Here is a 22,041-nt window from a genome sequence, read left to right on the forward strand (position 1 = left end):
CCTTTGCGACCAACACTAAAATGACCACCAAAATAGTGACTAAGCGTGTTTGGACGCATTTTGGTCGATAATTTGTCAAAACCGACCAACGTTGGTCGATTTTTTGGATGCTAATTACCAAATTTTTAGTAGTGAAACTCATTGTCTCTATAACGAACATTAGTTTCAAAATAAACCAGTTCGATACAACATATATAATATTTGGTTTAGCCCTTTTTCCGGAGAAATATTACTACATTACATTGAAGCAAGGGACTGATCTTCAAGTACGTCTGATAATTTGGAGGTAACAAAAATATTAGGAATGATTTTCTTTTTAGATTTGATGAAAATGGTTTAACTTCTAGCGGTATAATAAAAAATTTTAAATAGTAAACGAATTTGTTTAAATGTTGTTTTCTATGATCAAAAAAATTTCCAGAAGTTATAGCAACATAAGATTGAACATCATTTTCGACAGGCCAAGGATCAAGTAAGGCAGCTTGATTACTAACATAGCTCTGGATATGGGGTGGAGATGTTGATGGCAATGGGGACTTGGGGGAGTAGTGGGGATGCAGGCAACATGTGGAATAGGACAACTAGTTGCATTACGGAAGCAACTAGAGGTGATCGGGTTATCGAGGGGCAACTCTGGTGGACATCGAGGGGATTGGTAATGGAACAAGTCGTCTAGGGAAAAGTGAAAGCCAAGAATATTGCTTATGTGAAGTTAGTGGAGACCAAAAACGAGGAGGATAAGGGGACGAACATGGAGAGGTATAAGACAGCAAAGAAGGTGGTGAAGCTAGCAGTTACAGCGGCACAAATGATGGCGTTCAAATGCTTGTATGGAGAACTTGACAAAGAAAAGGATAGGATGATGTACAGGATAGCAAGGAATGAGTGCAGAGGGCCAATACCTTGACCGTGTAAAGTGCATCAAAGATGAGGAGGCAAAGTATTTATGGAAGAGACCAAAATTAGACGAGGATGGCAGTCATATTTTTATAAACACTTTAATAAAGAGGGGGATAAAAGTATTGTTCTGTGTGAGTTTGAGTAGTCGACGAGTTGGCAAGATTTTAGGTATTGTAGGCATATAAAGATCGAGCAGGTTGATAGGGATATGTGTAAGATGAGTAGGGAAGGAGCGACTGGGCTAGATGAGATCCTAAGAGAATTTTAGAAGAGCGTGAGTATGGCTAGTTTAAAGTGGCTAATTGGGTTGTTTAATGTCATCTTTAGGATAGCAAAATACTAGAAGAATATATGTGGATTATAGTAGTTCTGTTATACAAGAACAATAGTAATATTCAAAATTGTAATAACTATAGGGGTATCAAATTGCTAAGTCATTCTATGAAAGATTGAGAGAGGGTGGTGGAGCAAAGGGTGAGGAGGGGTATGTCTATTTTTGAGAACCAGTTCGGATTTATGTTGAGGTGATCGACTACAGAAGTCATTCATCTTGTAAGGAGATTGATAGAGAAGTATAGGGAAAGGAAGAGGGACATACATATGGTGTTCATTGACCTAGAGAAAGTATATGACAAAGTCCCAAAGGAGGTTCTATGAAAATGTTTGGAGTCTAGAGTTGTACATGTTGCATACACTAGGGCCATTAAGGACATGTATGAAGGAGCCAAGACTCGAGTTAGAACTGTGAAATGAGAGTCAGGATACTTTTCACTCGAGTGGGATTGCAGCAAGGGTCGGCTCTTAGTCTATTTTTATTTGCCTTGGTAATGGATGAATTGATACGTCACATTCAAGGGGATGTGTCATCATGCATATTATGTGCGGGTGATGAGACACGGAGCGGAGTCAACACTAGTCTAGAGGTTTGGAGATAGACTTTGAAGTCTAAAAGTTTCAAGTTGAGCATGACTAAATTAGAACACTTAGAGTGCAAGTTCAGAGGACGATATGGAGGAGAGGCTTTATACACAATTCATCTCCAAGAGAGGAAGTTTTAAGTATCTTCGGTCTATAATCCAAGACAATAGGGAGATAAATGATGATGTCACGTATCGAATCGGAGCGAGCTGGATGAAATGGAGGCTTGCATCCTGTGTTGTGTCACAAGAAGATGCCACTAAGACTTAAAGGTAAATTTCACAGAGAGGTTATTAGACCGACTATGTTGTATAAGCGAAGTGTTGGGCAGTTAAGAACTCTCATGTCCTGAAGATGAAAGTAGTGGAAATGAAGATGTTGAGATGGATGTGTGAGCATACTAGAAGAGACAAGATTAGGAATGGAGATATTCAGGGCAAAATGGGATTGGCCTCCATAGTGGACAAGATGCAGAAAGCGAAGCTGAAATAGTTCAGGCATGTGAAGAGGAGATACACAGATGCCCCGTAAGGAGGAGTGAGAGGTTGACGTGGTAGGTTCAAGTAGAGGTAGAAGTAGGCCTAAAAGGTATTGGGGAGAAGTGCATGATTAGGCACGACATGACACAACTTCAGCTTAGCAAGGACATTACATGGCACAACTTCATCTTAGCAAGGATATTACGCTTGATAGGAAGGTGTGGAGGGCGAAACTTAGGGTAGAAGATTAGTAGGTAGTCGAGCGTAACTATTTGCCATACCAATAGTTTTTGCATTAGTCTCTTATTTTCATATCCTCAAAAAAATTTATTAGTATCTATTATTTCTCTTGCTTTGGTCATTTTATTATATTGTTGTTGTTACTGCATCTTTTTAACAACTTTTACACAATGCATTTCTTTTAAACATTGTTGTGATTGTGTTTTTCTTGAGCCGAGGGTCTATCAAAAATAACCGTTTACCTTCGCAAGATAAGGGTAAAGATGCATCCACACTATCCTCCTAAACCTCACTTGTGAAATGATACTGAGTTTGTTATTGTTGTTGGTGGTGTTGCACGCCATAAATATATGTATTTACTAATTTATTTATTTATTTTAAAATAAAATGAAACTGGATGGATACAATGTGTTTAAATAATTGATCTGAACTAATTTATCACTGAAATGCTGTTGATTGAATTAAATAAGGGAAAGGGCCAAATTTATCATTTTACTTTGATAATTAGTTCACGTCTACCCTCTATCATACTTTCTGTCCAAACTAGGCAGTGGCACGGGCCCAATAATATAAAAGCGGGAACTTCATTATCTTCGTTTTTATATGAAATTACAGATAATAAAAATCGATACAGGTGATTGACAATCAAACTGGATAAAGATAAGGGTGTATTGTGGGCCGGGCCCAGCACCGGATCGGCCCGAGACCGCGGGCCAAACGGACCGGTCTCAAATGGGCCGGTCTTTAATGGTGCATAAGTCCATAGCGGGCGGTCCAACCCAAATAGCCCGGGACCGGCAGGCGGGCCTGGGCCGGTTCAACCGGGCCTAACGGGCCCCAATGGCTATTTTAAAAAAAAAATTAAAAATGACCAACTCAGATTTTTAAAATCTAGCCGTTGGTCTTCAATTTCCAACCGTTTGGGAGTTTAAAAAATAGCCATTTGGCTCCCAAACATTTTATAATTACACCTTTTTCCTATTCTCAACTATAAATACCCCCTCATTCTTTCATTTTTACTCACAAATTCATCAATCTCTCTCTAATTTTCTTCTATAATTGCTTACTTTATTATTGCAATTTCGTGAAAAATTGTGAAGTTGGTGAATTGAAGTATTCAAGTCTTCAACGATATTCAATTTTCAAGAAGTTGTTCGTCAATTCGGTAAAGTCGTTCCAACTCTTAAGTTTTAATATTATAGTTTTGTTTGTTTTATTTAGTATAATTATAATTAATATGGACTTTTCTTTGAAAAAAATATTTGGTGGTAAGGGTAAGGGAAAATCTAAAATTGGTGAATCTAGTCGCCAAGCTACTACTCTTCCCCCGGCTCCCCGACCCAAACCTGTTACCCGTCCTCCTCCACCTATTATTCTTGATAGTGATAACCCTTGTTTTCAATTTTCCGATAGTCAATTTTGCCATGATGTTGCACCAGGTCAACAATTAAATGAAGAAGTTATGAATGCTCTTTATCTTAATCAAACTATCTTTGAAAATGATGAGGAAAATGATGATTTAGATGAAACGCAATCGGATTTAGATGATACACCTACTAGTCCTGTTAATAACCCAATTGATGCCCCATCTGACCCTCATGTAGTAACCCTTACTTTTAATAGACAACCTTCTAAACGGCCCGAAACATCTCTTGTTTGGTATTTTTTTACTCAACTAAGAGAACAAAATAAGGCTAAGTGTAAAACTTGTGGGTCTTTGTTGGTTCATAAATTTACTGGAGACCGTAGCGGTATGGGTAGTTTGACTAGACACTTAAAGATACACCCTAAAGATAAAGCTAGATATTTTCAAATGAAAGTTGCGCAAAAGGGGACAAGTGTAGATACTACGGTTAACCCTAGTACAGGTTCAAATCTAGTTCAACCGGGAAGTAACACTGTTACCGATGGCATTTTATATTATGATCCAAATAAAGATCGTGAAGAATTGGCAAAATGGTTACTGTTATGTGCTTACCCTATAATTTTCCTTCTAACCCTCATTTTGTGCATTATATTAGAAAAGTTTTAATCCTACATATAAAGGATGGCCTCGCGCAACCATAAAGAGCGATATTTATAAATATAAACATGAATATGAACATATCTGCGCTATTTATTTACTCATATAGATTGTCGCATTACTATTACTACTGATATTGGTAGAAGTGATAATGACTGTGATTATCTAACTGTAACAAGTCATTGGATAGATGAGCAGTGGATAATGCAAAAGCGCATTATTGCTTATAGAATAATTAATTCACCTCACACAGGTAAGTTTATTGCTAACACAGTTGCAGATATTTGTAGATATTTTTGCATTAGAGATAAAATTATGTCGGTTTCAATGGATAATGCTTCTAGTAACACTAATGCTATAGACTTGCTTACAACTACACTAAATCATGCATTTAGTAATATTTTTCATGTTAGGTGTATTTGTCATATTTACCATTTAATCATCGGTACTGGTATAAAAGTTTTAAATGTAGAGATTGAAAAGGTTAAAATAGCTCTTAATTGGCTTTTCTATTCAAACCGTAGAAGTAGACTTAGAGACTATTTTAAAAAATGTGATGAATTTGGCTTCAGAGAAAGAAAGGTTCCTAAACCTTATCCGACTAGATGGAATTACATGTATGAAAGTTTAGTTGTTGCATATGAATATATGAACCCAAATATAATGCTCGTGTAGGTGATGGTGATGATGATGATGATGAACACCTTACAAATCAAGATTGGAGTAATGTTAAAATGCTTGTAAACTTTTTAGAACAATTTTATGTTGCTACAAACGAACTATCTGGCCAATATTATCCTACTATTTCTAACTGTTTAGTTTATATTGCAGCACTTGTAGATTTATTTACTCAATTTTCAGAGGGTGGAGTAATTTATCAAGAAACTATTAATTCTATGAAAGCTAAGTTTAAAAAATATTTTTTCCCTATCCCCCCTATTTTTGGTGTTGCTGCATTGTTAAATCCTACAATGAAATTAGGAGGTCCTCACTTTTGGTATTCAAAAATTTATAACGCTTTATCACTTTCAGCTGAGGAATTTGCTACACTTGGAGATGCTAAAGCCTCAGTTAAAATAAATGCCCAAACAATTTATAATGTTTATCAACTTGCCTTAGATCATGCTAGACCAAATGTTCCAACTCCTACTTCGTCTAGTTCGCAATCATCTAAAAGAACTGCGGTCCTAAAAGCCCTTAGTTCTTGGACGGAGTTCAGGGGTTCTCAAGGTGATAATTTTGGTGATAGTTCACAATTAAATGAGCTTCAAGTTTATTTGTCGCAGGGACTTGAATCAGAGAATCCCAACGGCTCCTTCGATGTTTTGGAATGGTGAAAGGACAAACAAAAACACTATCTGATTCTTTCAAGGATGACTCGAGATATTTTAAGTGTTCAAGCTTCAACAGTGGCATCAGAGAGCGCTTTCAGTCAAGCGAGACTTCAAATCGATGATCATAGAGCGTCTATGAGGAGAGCTTGGAAAAATCAGTACTCTTCAGAGATTGGATCCATTCAGAAAGAAGAAATTTTGGACTTGCACAATCACAACCGGAGATAGATGAAGCTTATGAAGAAATGCTAGCGGAACTTGCGCAGGATACTGCTTCGCCCGGAAGCGGTGATGAACAAGGTTCTTTTCCACCACCACCAACGGAAATTCCTCTGGACCTTGAAGGATTTATGAGATTTGTTAGAGATAATACATAGACTAATATGTAACTTGTATTTTGGCACATCTTCCTTAGTTTTTTTTTCCTTTTAATGGTGGTATTAGTACCTTGTTGTGCTCTTTCCTTTGTTAATGTAGTAATAATAAAAATTATAAAACATTCCCTTGAATATTTCTTTGCAATTTATTTTGTGTATAAATTTGTAATAGTATATATATTATATATCTAATACATATAAACTATATATATATATATATATATATATATATATATATATATCTAAGGCATTATATAAGCTATATATATATATATATATACTAATACATATAAAGTATATATATATATATATATATATATATATATATATATATATATATATATATATATATATATAAGCTATATATTATATAAGGCAATATATAATTATATATACACACAATACACCCTTATATATACATACTATATATACTATATATATTTATATAGCTATGTATAAGCAATTTATATTAGTATATACATATATAGTTTACAAGAAATTGCTTTAGATAAAAAAAAATTAAAAAAAATAGCCCGGAACAAAAAAGCCCGTTAGGCCTATGGGCCCGGCCCATTTAGCCCGGGGCCATGCGGGCTTTGGACCACCGTGAGGCCGGTTATACTCATTGAGACCGTGAAGACCGGGACCGCCAAGGCGCGGAACCGTTTGGCCCGTTTAGGCCCGGGCCCGGCCCACAATACAGCCTTAGATAAAGATAACATCAAATACTAACTGCTAGATATTATGTACATACATAAAGGAACAAGATGTCCATTCTTGGATGTTGTGTGGTTGCCGAACAGAACATTCTTTTCATGAATCATGCATGGGAGTAATCTGTTCACATCTAAACTATTGGCATATTTACAAAATATAGTGCAACCATCATGCTGTGGTTAGGATCCTTTTTTGCCTGCCTCCAGACAAAAATAATGGTGAGCATGGGGGGATTATTTGTTAGTGTAGCCATCTCATTCTTTCAAAATAAAAATAATAGAGAGAAGTGATAGAAGCAAGATAACAAAATTAGTTTGGTCGTAATTGACATACCTTTCAAACTATTATCTGTCATACATCACCGTTTGTGCTTCGATGTAGCTTTCAAAAAGCTGTAGGCTAAAATTTCACATACTCCAAAAGACTTCTCCCAGTAAATAAAGTCGCGAGTACATACAAATATCCCACATAGTTGTACAGGAATAGGAGTGCAACAGCACATAGATATAATGAACTCAAGGAATTAGTTAATCATGGTTGATCTTTTCCTTTTCATTGTTAGGAAAAGATAAAAGAAATCCAGATAAGCTGCATTTTGGCTATTTGATATGAATTTGCTTTTGCTTTTGTACTCTAGCACTATTTCACCTGTTGTACCAAATTATAGGACGGAGAATTTCACTTAAGATGCTAGCTAGATTTCCATATTTCTATGTATGAGAGTACTGGGGGAAAATATGGGAGAAGAAGAGGAAACAAACTTATTTTTTTGTGCTCGAAGTGAACTTAGACTCTAGGTATTACCTGGTATGTTTCCAAGGGAAGCAACGGCCTGCACAAATAAATTCAAGGTAGAAATTGTTATTTCCATCAGGTAAGTTCTTGAAAGATCACTTGTCCAGCAATTCAAATCAAAGTTTAGAAGAAGAAAAATATGCATGAGATATTACCAAGTTGAGTTGTATTCTAAAGATAAAATAGAAGAAGAAATTTGCTGAGCTTATAGGAGAAAGAATATACCAAAGCGGAGCAGAATATGAATTTTAATTATACACACAATTTTACCAGGTTCAATTATCTTGTTCCAATTCTATCAGCCATGGATAAAATTTTCAGTGCCAGAATCAACTTCTCGAATCCTTTGTCAAGTGGCCACCATATGAGTGATTGATGTAATGCACATGCTTCACAATTTTTAAATATTCACTCTCACACAATGTCAAGGTTTTTGCATAAACCAAGATAATATTTAAATGTGACATTACAATTAAAAAATTAAAAGCACCAGCAGAAAAAGATTTTAAGTCTTTCTTCGGACTTCCCATGATAGTAGTCTCTAAGAGATGTGTATCTAGAAACCAAAATTTTCATATTCATATTTCAACTTCCACTTTCACCATTTTCCATGTTTTATCTGCACATCTGTCTTTCCTGATCTCTATTTTCAGTCAACCAAAATATTTTTACTTCTGAAAATCTTTCAGTTATATTTCACTTTTTATTACACTCATATTTAATTATAGTATAAGTTATTATTGCTATTTTTTTATCTTAATAATAACGTCTTTCATGCTCCATTAGTGAAGTTCCAAACTGCATTTCATGGCGGTAGGCTTTTCAATTAGATCATTAAATGTCCACAAATAAACTCGAATTATACGTATAGCTCTCACAATATCTACACTTTCATTCACATGCCCCGCTTCCAAAGAACAACTTTTCAAAATCACTCTTTCGCAACCTCCAAGTATATGATCTCTCAAGTCTAGTGATATACCGGTTTGGGCCCCTAGTGGAAAAACATCTTTAGACTAAAATTTAACAAGGAGAAGAATCATTTACCAGAGCAGAAAATATATTAGTATTCATAAAAAGAAAGCACATTACCTGGCAGATTTGCTGATATTACACATCGATAGTCGCCAACATTTGTACTTCAAGTTTTTACAAAGATTTTTAGCAATAAAATCATCCGCAGAATGAAAGACATGATAAGAAATTGGAGATAGGATTTACAGCGAAAAGGAAAATTAATAGGTAACTAAATTTCTATTAGAGTATAAAGCATAGCTATGTGAAGATGTCTACATAAAAGAGGTAAGATTATAAAAGAATCTACCTTAGTAAAAACCAAGAAGGATAAATCTGCCTGGTGGTAGCCAACATCAGAATATCAAAACAAATAGGCAATGAGAAACCACCTAATGCCAGCAAAGAAAAAGAAAGGAACACAGTGCAGTAGTAAGAAAATAAAATGTAATCTCAAACTGTGCCTTTTAAATTCATCAATATCTATTAAGAGCCTTATGAAGAGAGTAATACTTATTAAAGATTGAACGTAGTATATAAGGCCTATGTAGGATTAGAAAAATAGCAAATTGGACATGCTACTAATAAAAGGAACATTTCAAGCCAAACGTTAAGATTATGGCCAAGAAAATCATTCAATCCTTGAAATCTTTCACAAGGAACAAAATAAGGAGCATCCACATAATCATAACACCAATAAATACATCCAATATAGCAGTAAATCAGCATTACTTTTCATATTTCTCAATATTTTATAAGCAATGGGCTAATCCTTAACAAGTGGCAACAAGTGCTCTTTTAAGTATAATCCCGAATTTCAGATCAATTTCATGAGAAATAAACCTTCCGAGACCATAATTCAATACAGCAGAACATAATTTAAAAATAAGGGGATGAAAAATATATTGGTTTGACTGCATATATTGAAAATAGTTCATGGCTTCTGCTGCATCAGGGCCTTGAACAGAATTTTCGAGGAATTATATTTACAAGCTTCTGATAGTGTCCGATTTGGTGGCATTAATATATTTATAGCTTGTACATACTATTTATCCACCTAAATTGAGATATTTTAAGACTACAAAAGGCAACTCCAAACCACATCTCAGTACGTTGAAGATAAGAACCCCTATGTTGATTCAATGGATGCTTCACAGAATAATAAAGAAACAAGAGAGAAGAAGAAGTAAGAGAGAAGAAGAAGTGGAAAGAAATTTCAGAGCCTCCAAGGATTTGTTTGAGCTTATGTCTGAGGATATCTGAGACATTAATCTTATTTGAAGAAAGCCACGTGTCCAAATCATGAGCATTGATGCTAATTCATCTAACTTCATCTGGGACGTTGAATTGATAAGAGAGAAATAAATCACAGCCATCCAATTTGATATTTCTCATTTTCAGATGAGAAGGGTCTAGAATTGTTTACACGTGAACCACACATGCTCACACACATTGTAAAGAATATTTCTGTTAGTTAGTTAGATTTTAGTCAAGAGGAAATAGTACAAGTGTATAGGAATATTTTATTAACATTTTTTGTATTTATACATAGATTTGTATAAAGGACAAGCTACAGTGAATAAAATATACCGAGAAAACTTTCACAATTTCTGCTTTCTCCTTCATGGTATCAGAGCAGAGTTAAGCTCGATCCGTTCACAAATCATCTCAAGTTTCTTTCTAATTTTTTTTCTCTGTTATCCATATCTGGATTCAACCATGTCTGGTACTGAAGCAGCAGCTGCCATCATAGCATCTGGATCCACAACCAGTGCAGTCAACAATGACTCCAATCATCTCTATCACTTGCACTCTTCTAATACTCCAGGAATGGGTCTTGTGAGTTCGCCATTCGATGGAAGAGGATTCCCAGGATGAAAGAGATCTGTCCTCATTGCAATTTCAGCCAAAAACAAACTTGGATTCATCAATGGTTCTGTTGCTGAACCAGCAATGCGTGATAAAGAATATCCATTGTGGAGTAGGTGCAATGACATGGTCACCTCTTGGTTGCTGAATTCTTTGACCAAAGAGATAGGTGACAATGTCATCTATTCAAGGACTGCTAAGGACCTTTGGAGCAGCCTGGAACACAGGTTTGGGCAGTCTAGTGGAGCAAAACTATACCATCTGCAGAAGGAAATTTCAAAAACATGTCAGGGAAACAGCAGCATATCAGGTTATTTCACCACATTTAAAAGACTATGGGATGAGCTACTCACTTAACTCACACTTAGGGTGCACTTGTGCATTTATCTATGATGGAAAGAAGAAGATGGCTAAGTTCATGGAAGATCAAAGGGTCATTCAATTCCTAATGGGACTGAATGATGCTTATGCACAAGCAAGGGTAAATATTCTAATGCCCAGTCCTATTCCTGGCATGGATCAAACTTACTCACTCTTACTACAAAATGAGAGCCAAAGGGAGATCTATATGAGCCCACAATATCCAACTGATAGGGCTTTCTTCATGGTAGGATCACAGAACAAATTTCCACAGAAAAACAACCAAATGCAAAAGGATTGGAATTCTCAGCAAAAGCCAGGAAACAGGCAATATAAGTCTAAGACAAAGAAATCTAAATTTAATCCAAATGCTACTTGCAGCCACTGCTCAAAGAAAGGACATATGAGGGCTGATTGCTACAGACTAATAGGGTTCCCTGATGAATTCCAATTCACTAAGGGTGGAAATTTTCAAGGAGCAGCAATAAAATCAAATGTTGTAGTTTCAGACCAGCAGGGTGATGGACAGTCGGGTGAGAACAATGAAGCAAACCTTAACAATCAAGCACAATTTTTCAGCACGGAACAGGTATCTGAACTGGTAAACATAATCAGATAGGTGCAGGTGGGGAGTACAGGAAATGCAACCTCAGAAATTAGTGCCAATGTTGTTGCTGGTACTATTCTCAAATATTTAGGAACATGTCTTGCTGTTTTTAATACTAAAACCTGGATAATTGATTCAGGTGCCTCAGAACATATGTGTTTTGATTCCAAGTCTTTCATAACTCTAACACCATTACCTGTGCATTTACATATAAGTTTGTCTAATTCTTTTTAACTGTTTGTCACACACATAGGGCAGGTTTGCATTCAGCCAGATATGACCCTAGAAAGAGTTCTTTATGTTCCATCTTTAAAGTATAACTTGTTATCTATTCATAAGTTATGCACTCAATTCAAATGCATCATCAATCTTACTTCTAGTAAATGTCTATTGCAGGTCCCTTTAATGAGGAAGGGACAAGTTTTTGGTGAAGTAAGAGATGGATTATATCTACTCCAGCCTAGAACTTCAGAGTCTAGAATTCTATTTAGTCAGAATGTAATTTCCATTCCAAAAGGAAGTGATTCCAGTCTGGTACCTAGTAAAGTTTCATTTCAAATTTCAGTTTTTGCAAATGCTGTTTCAGATGTAACTCAATGGCATGTAAGGTTGGGGCATTTGCCCTTTTCAGTAATGAAGAAATTTAGCTTTGTTCATTTTCCTTCAGATTTTAATTCTGTGTGTCACATTTGTGCTAAGGCAAGGCAAACTAGGCTTCCTTTTCCCATTAGCCAAGTCAGAACTACATCTCCATTTGACCTCATTCACATAGATACTTGGGGTCCCTTTAAGACTACTACATATAATGGATACAACTATTTTTTACCATAGTTGATGATTTCAGTAGGGCAACCTGGACTTTCTTATTAAGTACCAAAAGCAATGTTTTTCCAGTTTTAAAGTCTTTTCTCTCTATGGTAGTTCAACAAGAAAGTAAAAAGGGTGAGATCAGTCAATGCTTGGGAATTGGGAAAGGGAACACAAGAATCCTGGTTCTTTCAAGAACAAGGGATCCTTCATGAAACCTCTTGTGTAGCTCAACAAAATGGGGTAGTTAAGAGGAAACATAGACATTTCTGATAAACAGGTTCCCCTCAAAGGTATTGAAAGGGAAAACACCATATGCAGTTCTATTTGGGAAAGAACCTACATATGAGGTTCTAAGAAGTTTTGGATGTTTGTGCTATGTGTCCACCTTGTCTCATAACAGAGGAAAATTTGAACCTAGAGCCAAGACTTGTGTTTTCTTAGGATATATGCACAAGGACAAAAGGGATACAAGGTACTGAATAAAGATACAAAAAGGGTATTTGTCTCCAGGGATATCAAATTTCATGAAGATATTTTTCCTTTTCACCAAGCACACTTCTCCACCTATTTTCCATCCTATTCTAATCCCACTCATAATTTTGCACCAGATATATCAACTCTCTCAACTCCTAATACCTACTCTCCAGCTCCCAGAGATGAATCTTCTTCACAACAGCTAGAACTTACTCACTCACCAAATTCACCTCTTTCAGACACTCATTCAACACCACTTGGGACATCTAGTTCTAGCCCTATTTCACCCAATGTTCCACACTCTTCACCTCATTCTGAAGCTGCACCCACACCAATCCCGAGTGAATCTTACATTCCTTCCTACTCACCCCCTCACACAACATCCAGAAATGTGATTCTCACACCTCCACCACCTATTCGACAGTCTAACACAATTTCTCAAAGGCCTGCCTATTTGACAGACAGTGTGCAATGCCATCATTCTTTCTAATCTCACTGATTCTTGCTTCAATCAGCCTGCTATTCCTAATGTTTTCTCTTTTGCAGCTTTATCCTGTTTTCTCTTTTGCAGCTTTATCCCCTTCTAATCAACATCTGGTTCAATCCCTATCTACCATTTCTGAACCTAGCAGCTATGTACAGGCTTCTAATCACCCAGGTTGGCAAGCTGCCATGGATGCAGAAATTACAGCTTTGCAACTAAACCACACTTGGGATGTGGTAGATTTGCCCCTAGGAAAGAAAGCTTTACCTTGTAAATAGGTATACAAGGTTAAGCATCATTCAGATGGAACTGTGGAAAGGTTGAAAGCTAGGCTAGTAGCTGTCACACCTCCTTTTTGCGCGCCTACCCCGAAGGATAAATGCGTGATGGAGTTTTTCCAATTCAAGTGACAATATTCGAAATAGGATTATTTATTTAATTCAGAGTCGCCACTTGGGAAAGGTTTGGCTTTTGGTCTCCCAAGTCACCGGTTTATCTTGAATCCCAATTCGAGGAAAATATTCGACTTTCCAAATGAAGTCTGCGAACCAGAAATTCTAAGTAAGGAATTCTGTTGACTCGAGGGAAGGTATTAGGCACCCCCGAATCCCGTGGTTCTAGCACGGTCGCTTAAATTGTTATAATGGCTAAATATTTGATTTTAATACATGTTATAACTTGTGTGCAAATTTTAACTTTTAGCCGCTTTTATTATTATTATTATTATATTTTATTTTTTATAAGAATGTGAACATCGTTTAAAACATGTCTTTGGATTGCGTCACATGAAATGCACCCGCAATCCGGAACACATTTTATTCAATGTTATGGGATTTGGATTTGGGTCGCATGAAATGCACACCCGAGTTTAAGAAGGTAAGATTATTAGAATGCGTGCCTAAAACGACTAGCGCGTGGTTATTTTTGGAAAAAGCCGTGAATTTCGCTAAGCGGCCGATCCCGAGTTCTAAGTAATTAATACATACATTTGTGAGGGCCCCGCAATCTATACGTTTTACTAGGCGAGGCTCATCTCATTTATTTTGACACTGGTCAATCCTAAAATGACTACATTTTTCTATTAAAATTAGTCTCTAAAATAAAGAAAGAAAATCCTAATTAATTAGGAGCTTTCAAGAAAGAAAAAAAAATTAAGAAAACGTAACATACTAATTGCTAGATTAGGACAAATATTAATGGAAAGGAATTTTACTAAAAAAAAAGAAAATTCGAAATTATAAATAAAATAAGAAATTTGATAACTAATATTCAAAAGAAATCAAATATAACTAGATTGAAGCTCGCATTGTTATATATAAAAAAAAAACTATTGAAATTAATTATTCACAACCATTTGAAACTAGATTTAACCATAATTACTAAAGCTTATTAGAAAGTTTATTAAACTTAAACATTATCTAGTCTTGTTTGGCCTTAACTAATTTTAGCTACCCATTCATGATTAACCTACTGTTAACCATATTAAAACCTTCATAGCTAGTGAATTAACCCGTTTTGCCAAGCTGATTCACTAAAGACCAACTTATGTTATTTTCCTCTTATTCCAATTATTAAACAGTAATACATGAAATAGCCTAAATACAATCAGTAAAAGAGACGAAGAAAAAGCAAAATTAAAATTTCAAAGTTTCATTCTTCATGTGTATTCATGCTTTCCACATTTTCCAGCTTACAATATCGACAAGGTTACAGTCATGTACCTGGTATTGAATACAAGAGAAGAGGAAGATGAGAATCAGCAGCAGTAGTAACAATACAACACATCAACAAACAGTCCAGCAACACAGGAATAGACCAGTAACAGAGTTTGCAAACCGGTGGAGTAGTAGCCCAAGAAAGAAGCTTCAAGCTTCGATGAAAACAATAGCAATTAATGCTGATTTCAAACAATGAAGGAAAGTAGAAGATTTTTTTTTTCAGTTTTTGTTCTCTCTCTCTCTGTTCTTTTTTTTTTCAAGTGTTAAATGAGTCCTCTTATACCCAAAGCAAGACTACCTTTTTCTTTTTACCTCTTTTTTTTTCCCCATATTCTTCTACTATGTATAACTTTTAACTTTTTATTATTACCTATACTATTTCTGATTTTTACTTAAGTAAAAGTAGTCAACACGGACCCCACGGTTCCCCCCTTTTGAGTGGTCAAAGAAAACCTCGTCATTATCCCCTTTCCTTTTTCCCCCACTAACATATGTCTTGTCCCCCACTATAATATTTTACTATTATTAGAGCTTAGTGGGCGGAGCACTTAAATTAAATAAATCTGCAATTGGTTAATTCCCGTATTACCCCTAAACCTACTGTTACTGCCCAGATTCAAAAATCTGTTCAAACTTCAAAAATTATCTAAGAACTTAAACCAAATTAACAGCTATAACCAATTCAACTAATCAATTAACCAAAATATAGCAGCTATAACCAATTCTTAATCAAATTCAATCAATAAATTCAAACTAAATGGTGAACAACAAAGAAACAACCGGAATTATTTTGACTGAACAAATTTTAAACAACATCCTATTTTCAGATTCAACAACAATAACAAACAAAGATATTCAATTTTTTTTTTTAAATTCAAATTAATCTTAAACGGAACAAATAAACAGATTCAAATCACTAAACTAAATAACCAATTGATCCTCAAACTAGATCTAACAATATTACAGTCAAGGCGAAGGATTCAAGTTATCAAACCGACATATTTCTATATTAAAACTAAATCCTTTTAAACGAATAAAAACAAACTGAAGAAATAATTAATTGAACTTCAATTTAAATCTAACGACATTATAATTAAACTAATAGTTTCTTTATTAAAAATAAACAATAACAAATGAAACAACCTGAAACAATAATCAAGAAACGATAAACACGAACAAAAACAAGAATCAAACATCTACTAATTTCAGATCCGAGAATATCAAAACAAAATACGGATAGAAACGAAACTTAAACCCACTAACCGGATCGGAACGACAGCGAACTCGAACGAAAACAAATCTGCCCGGAAACAATTATCGCACCAAAATAACTTGACGCCGAAGACGACCACGAACGAATGATCGAAGAAGATGGTCGTTTGGTGTCGTTTGAAGACGAAACAGTGGCGGCGAGGAGGCGGTGAAGCAGTAGCTGCTGAGCATGCTCGACGGAGGGCAGCTTTGGTGGTCGTTCATGGCTGGACGTAGCAGAAGGCAGCAGTAGTGACGCCGCAGCTCGTCCATGGCTGGACGTAGCAGGAGCAACAGTGGCGACGGACACGGGAGGTCGACGGACGTAGCAGGAGAAACCACACGCAGCCATGGATGAGCTTGGAGCAGCTGTGTGTGGTTGAAGACGATGGAGAGGCTGGTTAAGCTGCACACAGCAGCAGCTCACGTCGGGGAGGGAGGCAGCCATGGTCGTTCATGGCCAAGCTGTTCGACGAGAAATGTAGCTGAAGATGAAGGAGACGAAGCTGTGGTCGTGGGGGAGCTGGACAATGAAGAAGACGACGCAGCAGGGGTGGTCGTTGAAGGTGTTGAAGCAACAAGGGGGGGGGGCAGCCATGGCTGCTAGGTTTTTTGGAGAAGAAGAAGAGGGAGGGGGCGGGTAGGTTCTTAGGGTTTTTTTTTGTTTGTTTGTTTTTGTGAAATGAAAGATAGGGAGATAGGGGTGTTGGGTTTTTTGGGTTATGGACTGGGCGGACCGGGTCGGGTTGACCCGGTATGGGTTTGTTTCTTTTGGGCTTGTGGTTTAAATTTGAAGAAAAGGCCCAATCCGATTTTTTTCTATTTTTGTTTTTTTCTATTTATTCAATTTCCTAATTAATAAAGCTAAAAAATGCTAAGATTAAATTATAAAACTCGAAATTATCTCAAAAATACTAATTGACTCCTAATAACAATTAACACACAATTAAATATCAATTAACGATAAAATCACCCAATTTGGACGTTAAATGCTAAAAATTCAAAATACATATTTTTATGATTTTTTCTCATTTTGTAAAACAAACTTAATTACTCCTAACTGTAGAATTAAATATTAAATGCAAATGCGACATATTTTTATATTTTTTACTAATATAACAAATAAACACGCACAGACAAAAAATACAAATAATTATCCAAAACTGCCATGAAAATTCAAAAATTGCACACAAAGACAAATTGTTTTATTTTAGATTTTTGGGAGTAATTCTCATATAGGGCAAAAATCACGTGCTTATAGTAGTGAGGGGGACATTCAGAGAGAGAAGGGATTGATTATTTTGAAACCTTCTCTCCAGTGGTCAAAATGACCACTATAAGGTGCCTTTTGACTGTGGCTGTGAAAAAAGGTTGGAGGGAGTCACAACTTGATGTGAATAATGCATTTTTACATGGAGAATTGCAAGAAGAGGTCTATATGAAATTCCCTGCAGGTGTTCTTCCACCTAAACCAAATCAGGTTTGTCTCTTAAAGAAGTCCCTTTATGGGTTAAAGCAGGCATCCAGACAGTGGTATGCCAAACTTGCAGTAGCTTTGAGTTTAAAAAGATATTCTAGTTCTCTCAATGACTATTCCCTTTTCTATAAGCACAATGGTGCTCTTGTTTCTATCCTCGCAGTATATGTTGACGATATTCTACTCACAGGGGATGATACCACAGAGATTACACAAATCACTGGTTTTCTCAATTCAGAATTCAAAGTGAAACATTTAGGGGATATTCATTACTTTCTAGGCATGGAAATACTCAGAGAAAATCAGGGATTCATTATAAGCCAACGGAAATTTACCTTAGAACTGCTACTAGAGTTCGATTGTTCAGGCAGTAGAATTTCTTCACCTCTTGACCCTTCCATCAAGCTTCAAGCAGATTTTGGGGAACCAATGGACAACCCAAATGTCTATCACCATCTAGTTGGTAAGCTTAACTATTTGACGAACACCAGACCTGACCTCTCTTTTGTTGTTCTATCACTCAGCCAATATATGCAAAAGCCTTGCACTTCCCATTATTCTGCTGCTCAACGTGTGTTGAGATACCTCCACACAGATCCCTCACAAGGAATTCTCCTACCCTCACACCCCTCTTTTGATTTGCTGGCTTTTTGCGATGCTGATTGGGCAGCATGTCGCGATTCTAGACGCTCAGTCAGTGGGTTCTTTATTACCCTTGGAGGTGCACCTATTACCCGGAAATCCAAAAAACAAGCTTCCATTTCTTTGTCATCTGCCGAAGCTGAATATCGTTCCATGCGTCGAGTAACAGCAGAAATCACTTGGCTCGTTCGTCTTTTGGGGGGTCTCACAGTCCAGCCTACTTTACCAGTTCCTATCCACTCCGATAGCCAGGCTGCGATTCACATAGCTCGCAACCCAATCTTTCATGAACGCACCAAACATGTGGAACTCGATTGCTACTTTGTTCATCAGCAATTCCTTTCTGGTTTGATATCTCTCTCTTTTGTTCCCTCGGACTGTCAGCTCGCCAATTTGTTCACCAAACCCTTATCTAGGGGTTCTCATCGCCATATTTTGAGCAAGCTGGGGGTCCATTCTCTCCCCTCCATCTTGAGGGGGATGTTGAAGATAAGAACCCCTATGTTGATTCAATGGATGCTTCACAGAATAATGAAGAAACAAGAGAGAAGAAGAAGTGGAAAGAAATTTCGGAGTCTCCAAGGATTTGTTTGAGCTTATGTCTAAAGATATCTGAGACATTAATCTTATTTGAAGAAAGCCCCGTGTCCAAATCATGAGCATTGATGCTAATTCATCTAACTTCATCTGGGACGTTGAATTGATAAGAGAGAAATAAATCACAGCCATCCAATTTGATATTTCTCATTTTCAGATGAGAAGGGTCTAGAATTGTTTATACGTGAACCACACATGCTCACACACACATTGTAAAGAATATTTCTGTTAGTTAGTTAGATTTTAGCCATGTATAGGAATATTTTATTTACATTTTTTGTATCTATACATAGATTTGTATAAAGGACAAGCTACAATGAATAAAATATACAGAGAAAACTTTCACAATTTCTGCTTTCTCCTTCACAGTATTAGCCCATGTAAACTTCCACCCATTACGATAATTAAAAGGATTGTACCTCAAAATTGCTAATCAGCCGTCTGAAAACTCCAATCCTGCTTACACCCTGGACAAATCACTCTGAGCTTTTACTTGGATCGGATAGTCAAGAAAATGAAGTACGAAACTGGAGGATAATTATCACCAACACTATCAGATAAACTATAATTAAAAACCAAGAATTAAGTACCACGTGAAAACCCAAAAAAAAAAAAAAACTAAAATAACAAAACATTTGAGCGAAAGAATGAGAATAAAAATATTTCAGAAGAATCTGAAATTGTTACCTTTCTCGAAAGAGGACTTATTTTTCTCCGAAATCGAGCTTATTTCAGATGCTACCAGCAGGAGAAATTCATTCCCTGAAAATAAAACTAATTGGAGGGTAAGACTTAATTTTCCTCCTGCTGTGATTAAGAGCTATATAGGGAATGTAAAAACACACACACACACACAACTATAAACAAGTTAGATGTCAACAAACCCAAGAACAGCGAAACCCATAATAGGAGGAAAAGAAGAAAGAGCGAAGATAATTATCTTCTACAAAATTGCGAAAGAATCTAAGAAACCAATTGGATCTAGTCTAGTGAGAAAAGGAGAGAGACAGAGAATGGTAGAAAACCATCGAAAAAGGAAAAAGGAGGATCGGATGAAAGGAGGAGAACTACACAAGGATGCGGTGGCTGAAATTATAATATCCACGTACGTAAGCAGCAATGGGAATTAATAGTTAAAATGACTAAAATATCCTTGACTTGAATTAAATTGACCTGAAGCACACAGGTCGAAACCTTTCCTCTTCTGTAATACTAGTATGTGATGGCCCGTGGCGTGAAGCTTGGAACAATTATGTTTGATAATTTTGTTAGTATGAAATTATAAGTGATAAAAACTTCATTGCTCTGAGAGCATCTTTTCTGTTGTCATTTTCGTGGGCATGGGGGTTGGGTGAGGTAAGGGGTTTAATGTTTTAATTTTATATCTGTTATTAATTTTAGTGAAAATTTGTATTTTATGTATTTGCAAGGAAAAGTACTTTTTCCATCCATCGATTAGATTGGTATATCAGATCTACTTTAAACTACTAACCATTAAAATTAAGGAATTGGTCAAATATATTTGATAATCAATAGCTTCAAGAAAAACATCTATGAAGATGGACTACTACAGGTATATTGAGTGTCAAACAAAGGTCTGTCAATCACACTTTAAAATTTTACTTTCAAAATTCTTTTAGAATTCATATTTTTATCTGAATAGATTTTAGAAAAAAGGATGAAAAGAGTACCTTCTTACAATACTAGAGAGGATATGGACAATCTGATATACATCTTTGCAACCTCATTTTCATCCATGCAAATGCTCTCTTCTAGAGTATCCACGTAAGTGCCTAAGGTGTTTATGAAAATAATAATTAAAGAGATTGTTTTAAAAAATATAGTTACTTGTTGGATTTAGAAGTGTAATACTAATTAGCAAATATTTTTTAAATTATTTTTTATTGTAAAATGATTTTGTTAACAATGGATTTCTTATATAAGTAGTATACCAAAGAGTAGAGAGCTCTCACAAAAATATGGTTCCCTAATCACCAAATGTTCTATACATACTGGAACCTCATGAGTGCACCAAAACGAAACTAAAAGAGGATATTCCTCATATGTACGAAGTCAGTCTCTATACAGTCAAAGACTTTCTTACCCCTCTCCACAGGACACACACAAGTGCAATTAGAGCAACATCTCATACCTTGTGTCTTCTTTTTTTCTTTTTTGATAAGGTAAAATTTTATTAACAAAAGGTACCAAGATGGTACAAAATTACAAACAACCAGCAGATATCACAACAAGGCAATTACATTCCTCCCAATTCCTCTAGAAAAACCAAATAATGTTCCATATTTTCCATAGCATACTTCCTACACTAGAAAATTTAATAAACAACTATTTTTAATCCTGGAAACATGCTGCATTTCCCCTTTAGGGCAAATCTTGTTTCTTTCCAACCATATTGTCTAGAGCACATACAGAGGAATTGTTCTCCATACTAACTGCTGGTTTTTTGCTATTTTTTGGTGTTGCCAAGTCTCCAACAGATTCCTGACATTGGAGGGCATAACCCAGTTGACATCATATATATTTAGGAAGAGCTCCAACATTGTCTTGCCACTTTGCAATGAATGAATAGATGATTGACTGTTTCTGCTTCTTCACACATGTAACACCTGTTTCATAGAATAGTTGCTCTCTCCTGCAAGTTCTCCTAAGTTAAACAAGTTCCCTTTGCTGCGACCCACCAAAACAAGCTACTTTAATAGGTGCTTTTGATCTCCATATTGCTTTTCATGGCTAATCTGATTGCTAAAGCCCCTGTTGTTGTTTTAGCAGACTGTAACAACTCCTGACTGTGAAAGTACCATCTTTGCTTGCTGCCCAGATCAGTGAGTCTTTCTTGTTGTCCTCTAATCTAACCATGTCCAGTAACTGCATCAATTTGAGCAAATACATCAACTTCCCAGTCATTAAGACCCCTCATAAGGATCAGCTGCCAAC

The 22,041-nt window shown here is 36.1% G+C and overlaps 1 protein-coding gene and 1 long non-coding RNA gene across 3 annotated transcripts; one reads left to right on the forward strand and one right to left on the reverse strand.

Moving 5' to 3' along the window:
* Positions 1-10,516: 10,516 nt before the first annotated feature.
* On the forward strand, positions 10,517-11,023 carry LOC142181763 (uncharacterized). Its single transcript, XM_075255276.1, has 2 exons — positions 10,517-10,631; positions 10,704-11,023. The coding sequence occupies exons 1-2, from the start codon at positions 10,517-10,519 to the stop codon at positions 11,021-11,023; spliced, it is 435 nt and encodes a 144-aa protein (XP_075111377.1).
* A 3,905-nt stretch (positions 11,024-14,928) lies between these two features.
* Positions 14,929-20,179, reverse strand: LOC107791944 (uncharacterized). 2 transcript variants are annotated; one of them, XR_001649373.2, is made up of 3 exons: positions 19,774-20,179; positions 19,506-19,613; positions 14,929-15,122 (listed from the first exon to the last, which is right to left on the reverse strand). It is a non-coding gene; the product is annotated as an uncharacterized LOC107791944 (long non-coding RNA). The 2 variants fall into 2 exon arrangements; XR_001649374.2 differs by having other exon boundaries at positions 19,506-19,553; positions 19,774-20,177.
* Positions 20,180-22,041: the final 1,862 nt, after the last annotated feature.

Source organism: Nicotiana tabacum, chromosome 6, assembly GCF_000715075.1.
Source record: "Nicotiana tabacum cultivar K326 chromosome 6, ASM71507v2, whole genome shotgun sequence".
NCBI lineage: Eukaryota > Viridiplantae > Streptophyta > Magnoliopsida > Solanales > Solanaceae > Nicotiana > Nicotiana tabacum.

Excerpts from the sequence above, each read along its gene's own strand:
- LOC142181763 (XM_075255276.1), top strand. The coding sequence starts at position 10,517 with ATGTCTGGTACTGAAGCAGCAGCTGCCATCATAGCATCTGGATCCACA. Across the intron at positions 10,632-10,703 it reads TTCTAATACTCCAGGAATGG|CCAAAAACAAACTTGGATTC; the intron begins GTCTTGTGAGTT and ends TTGCAATTTCAG.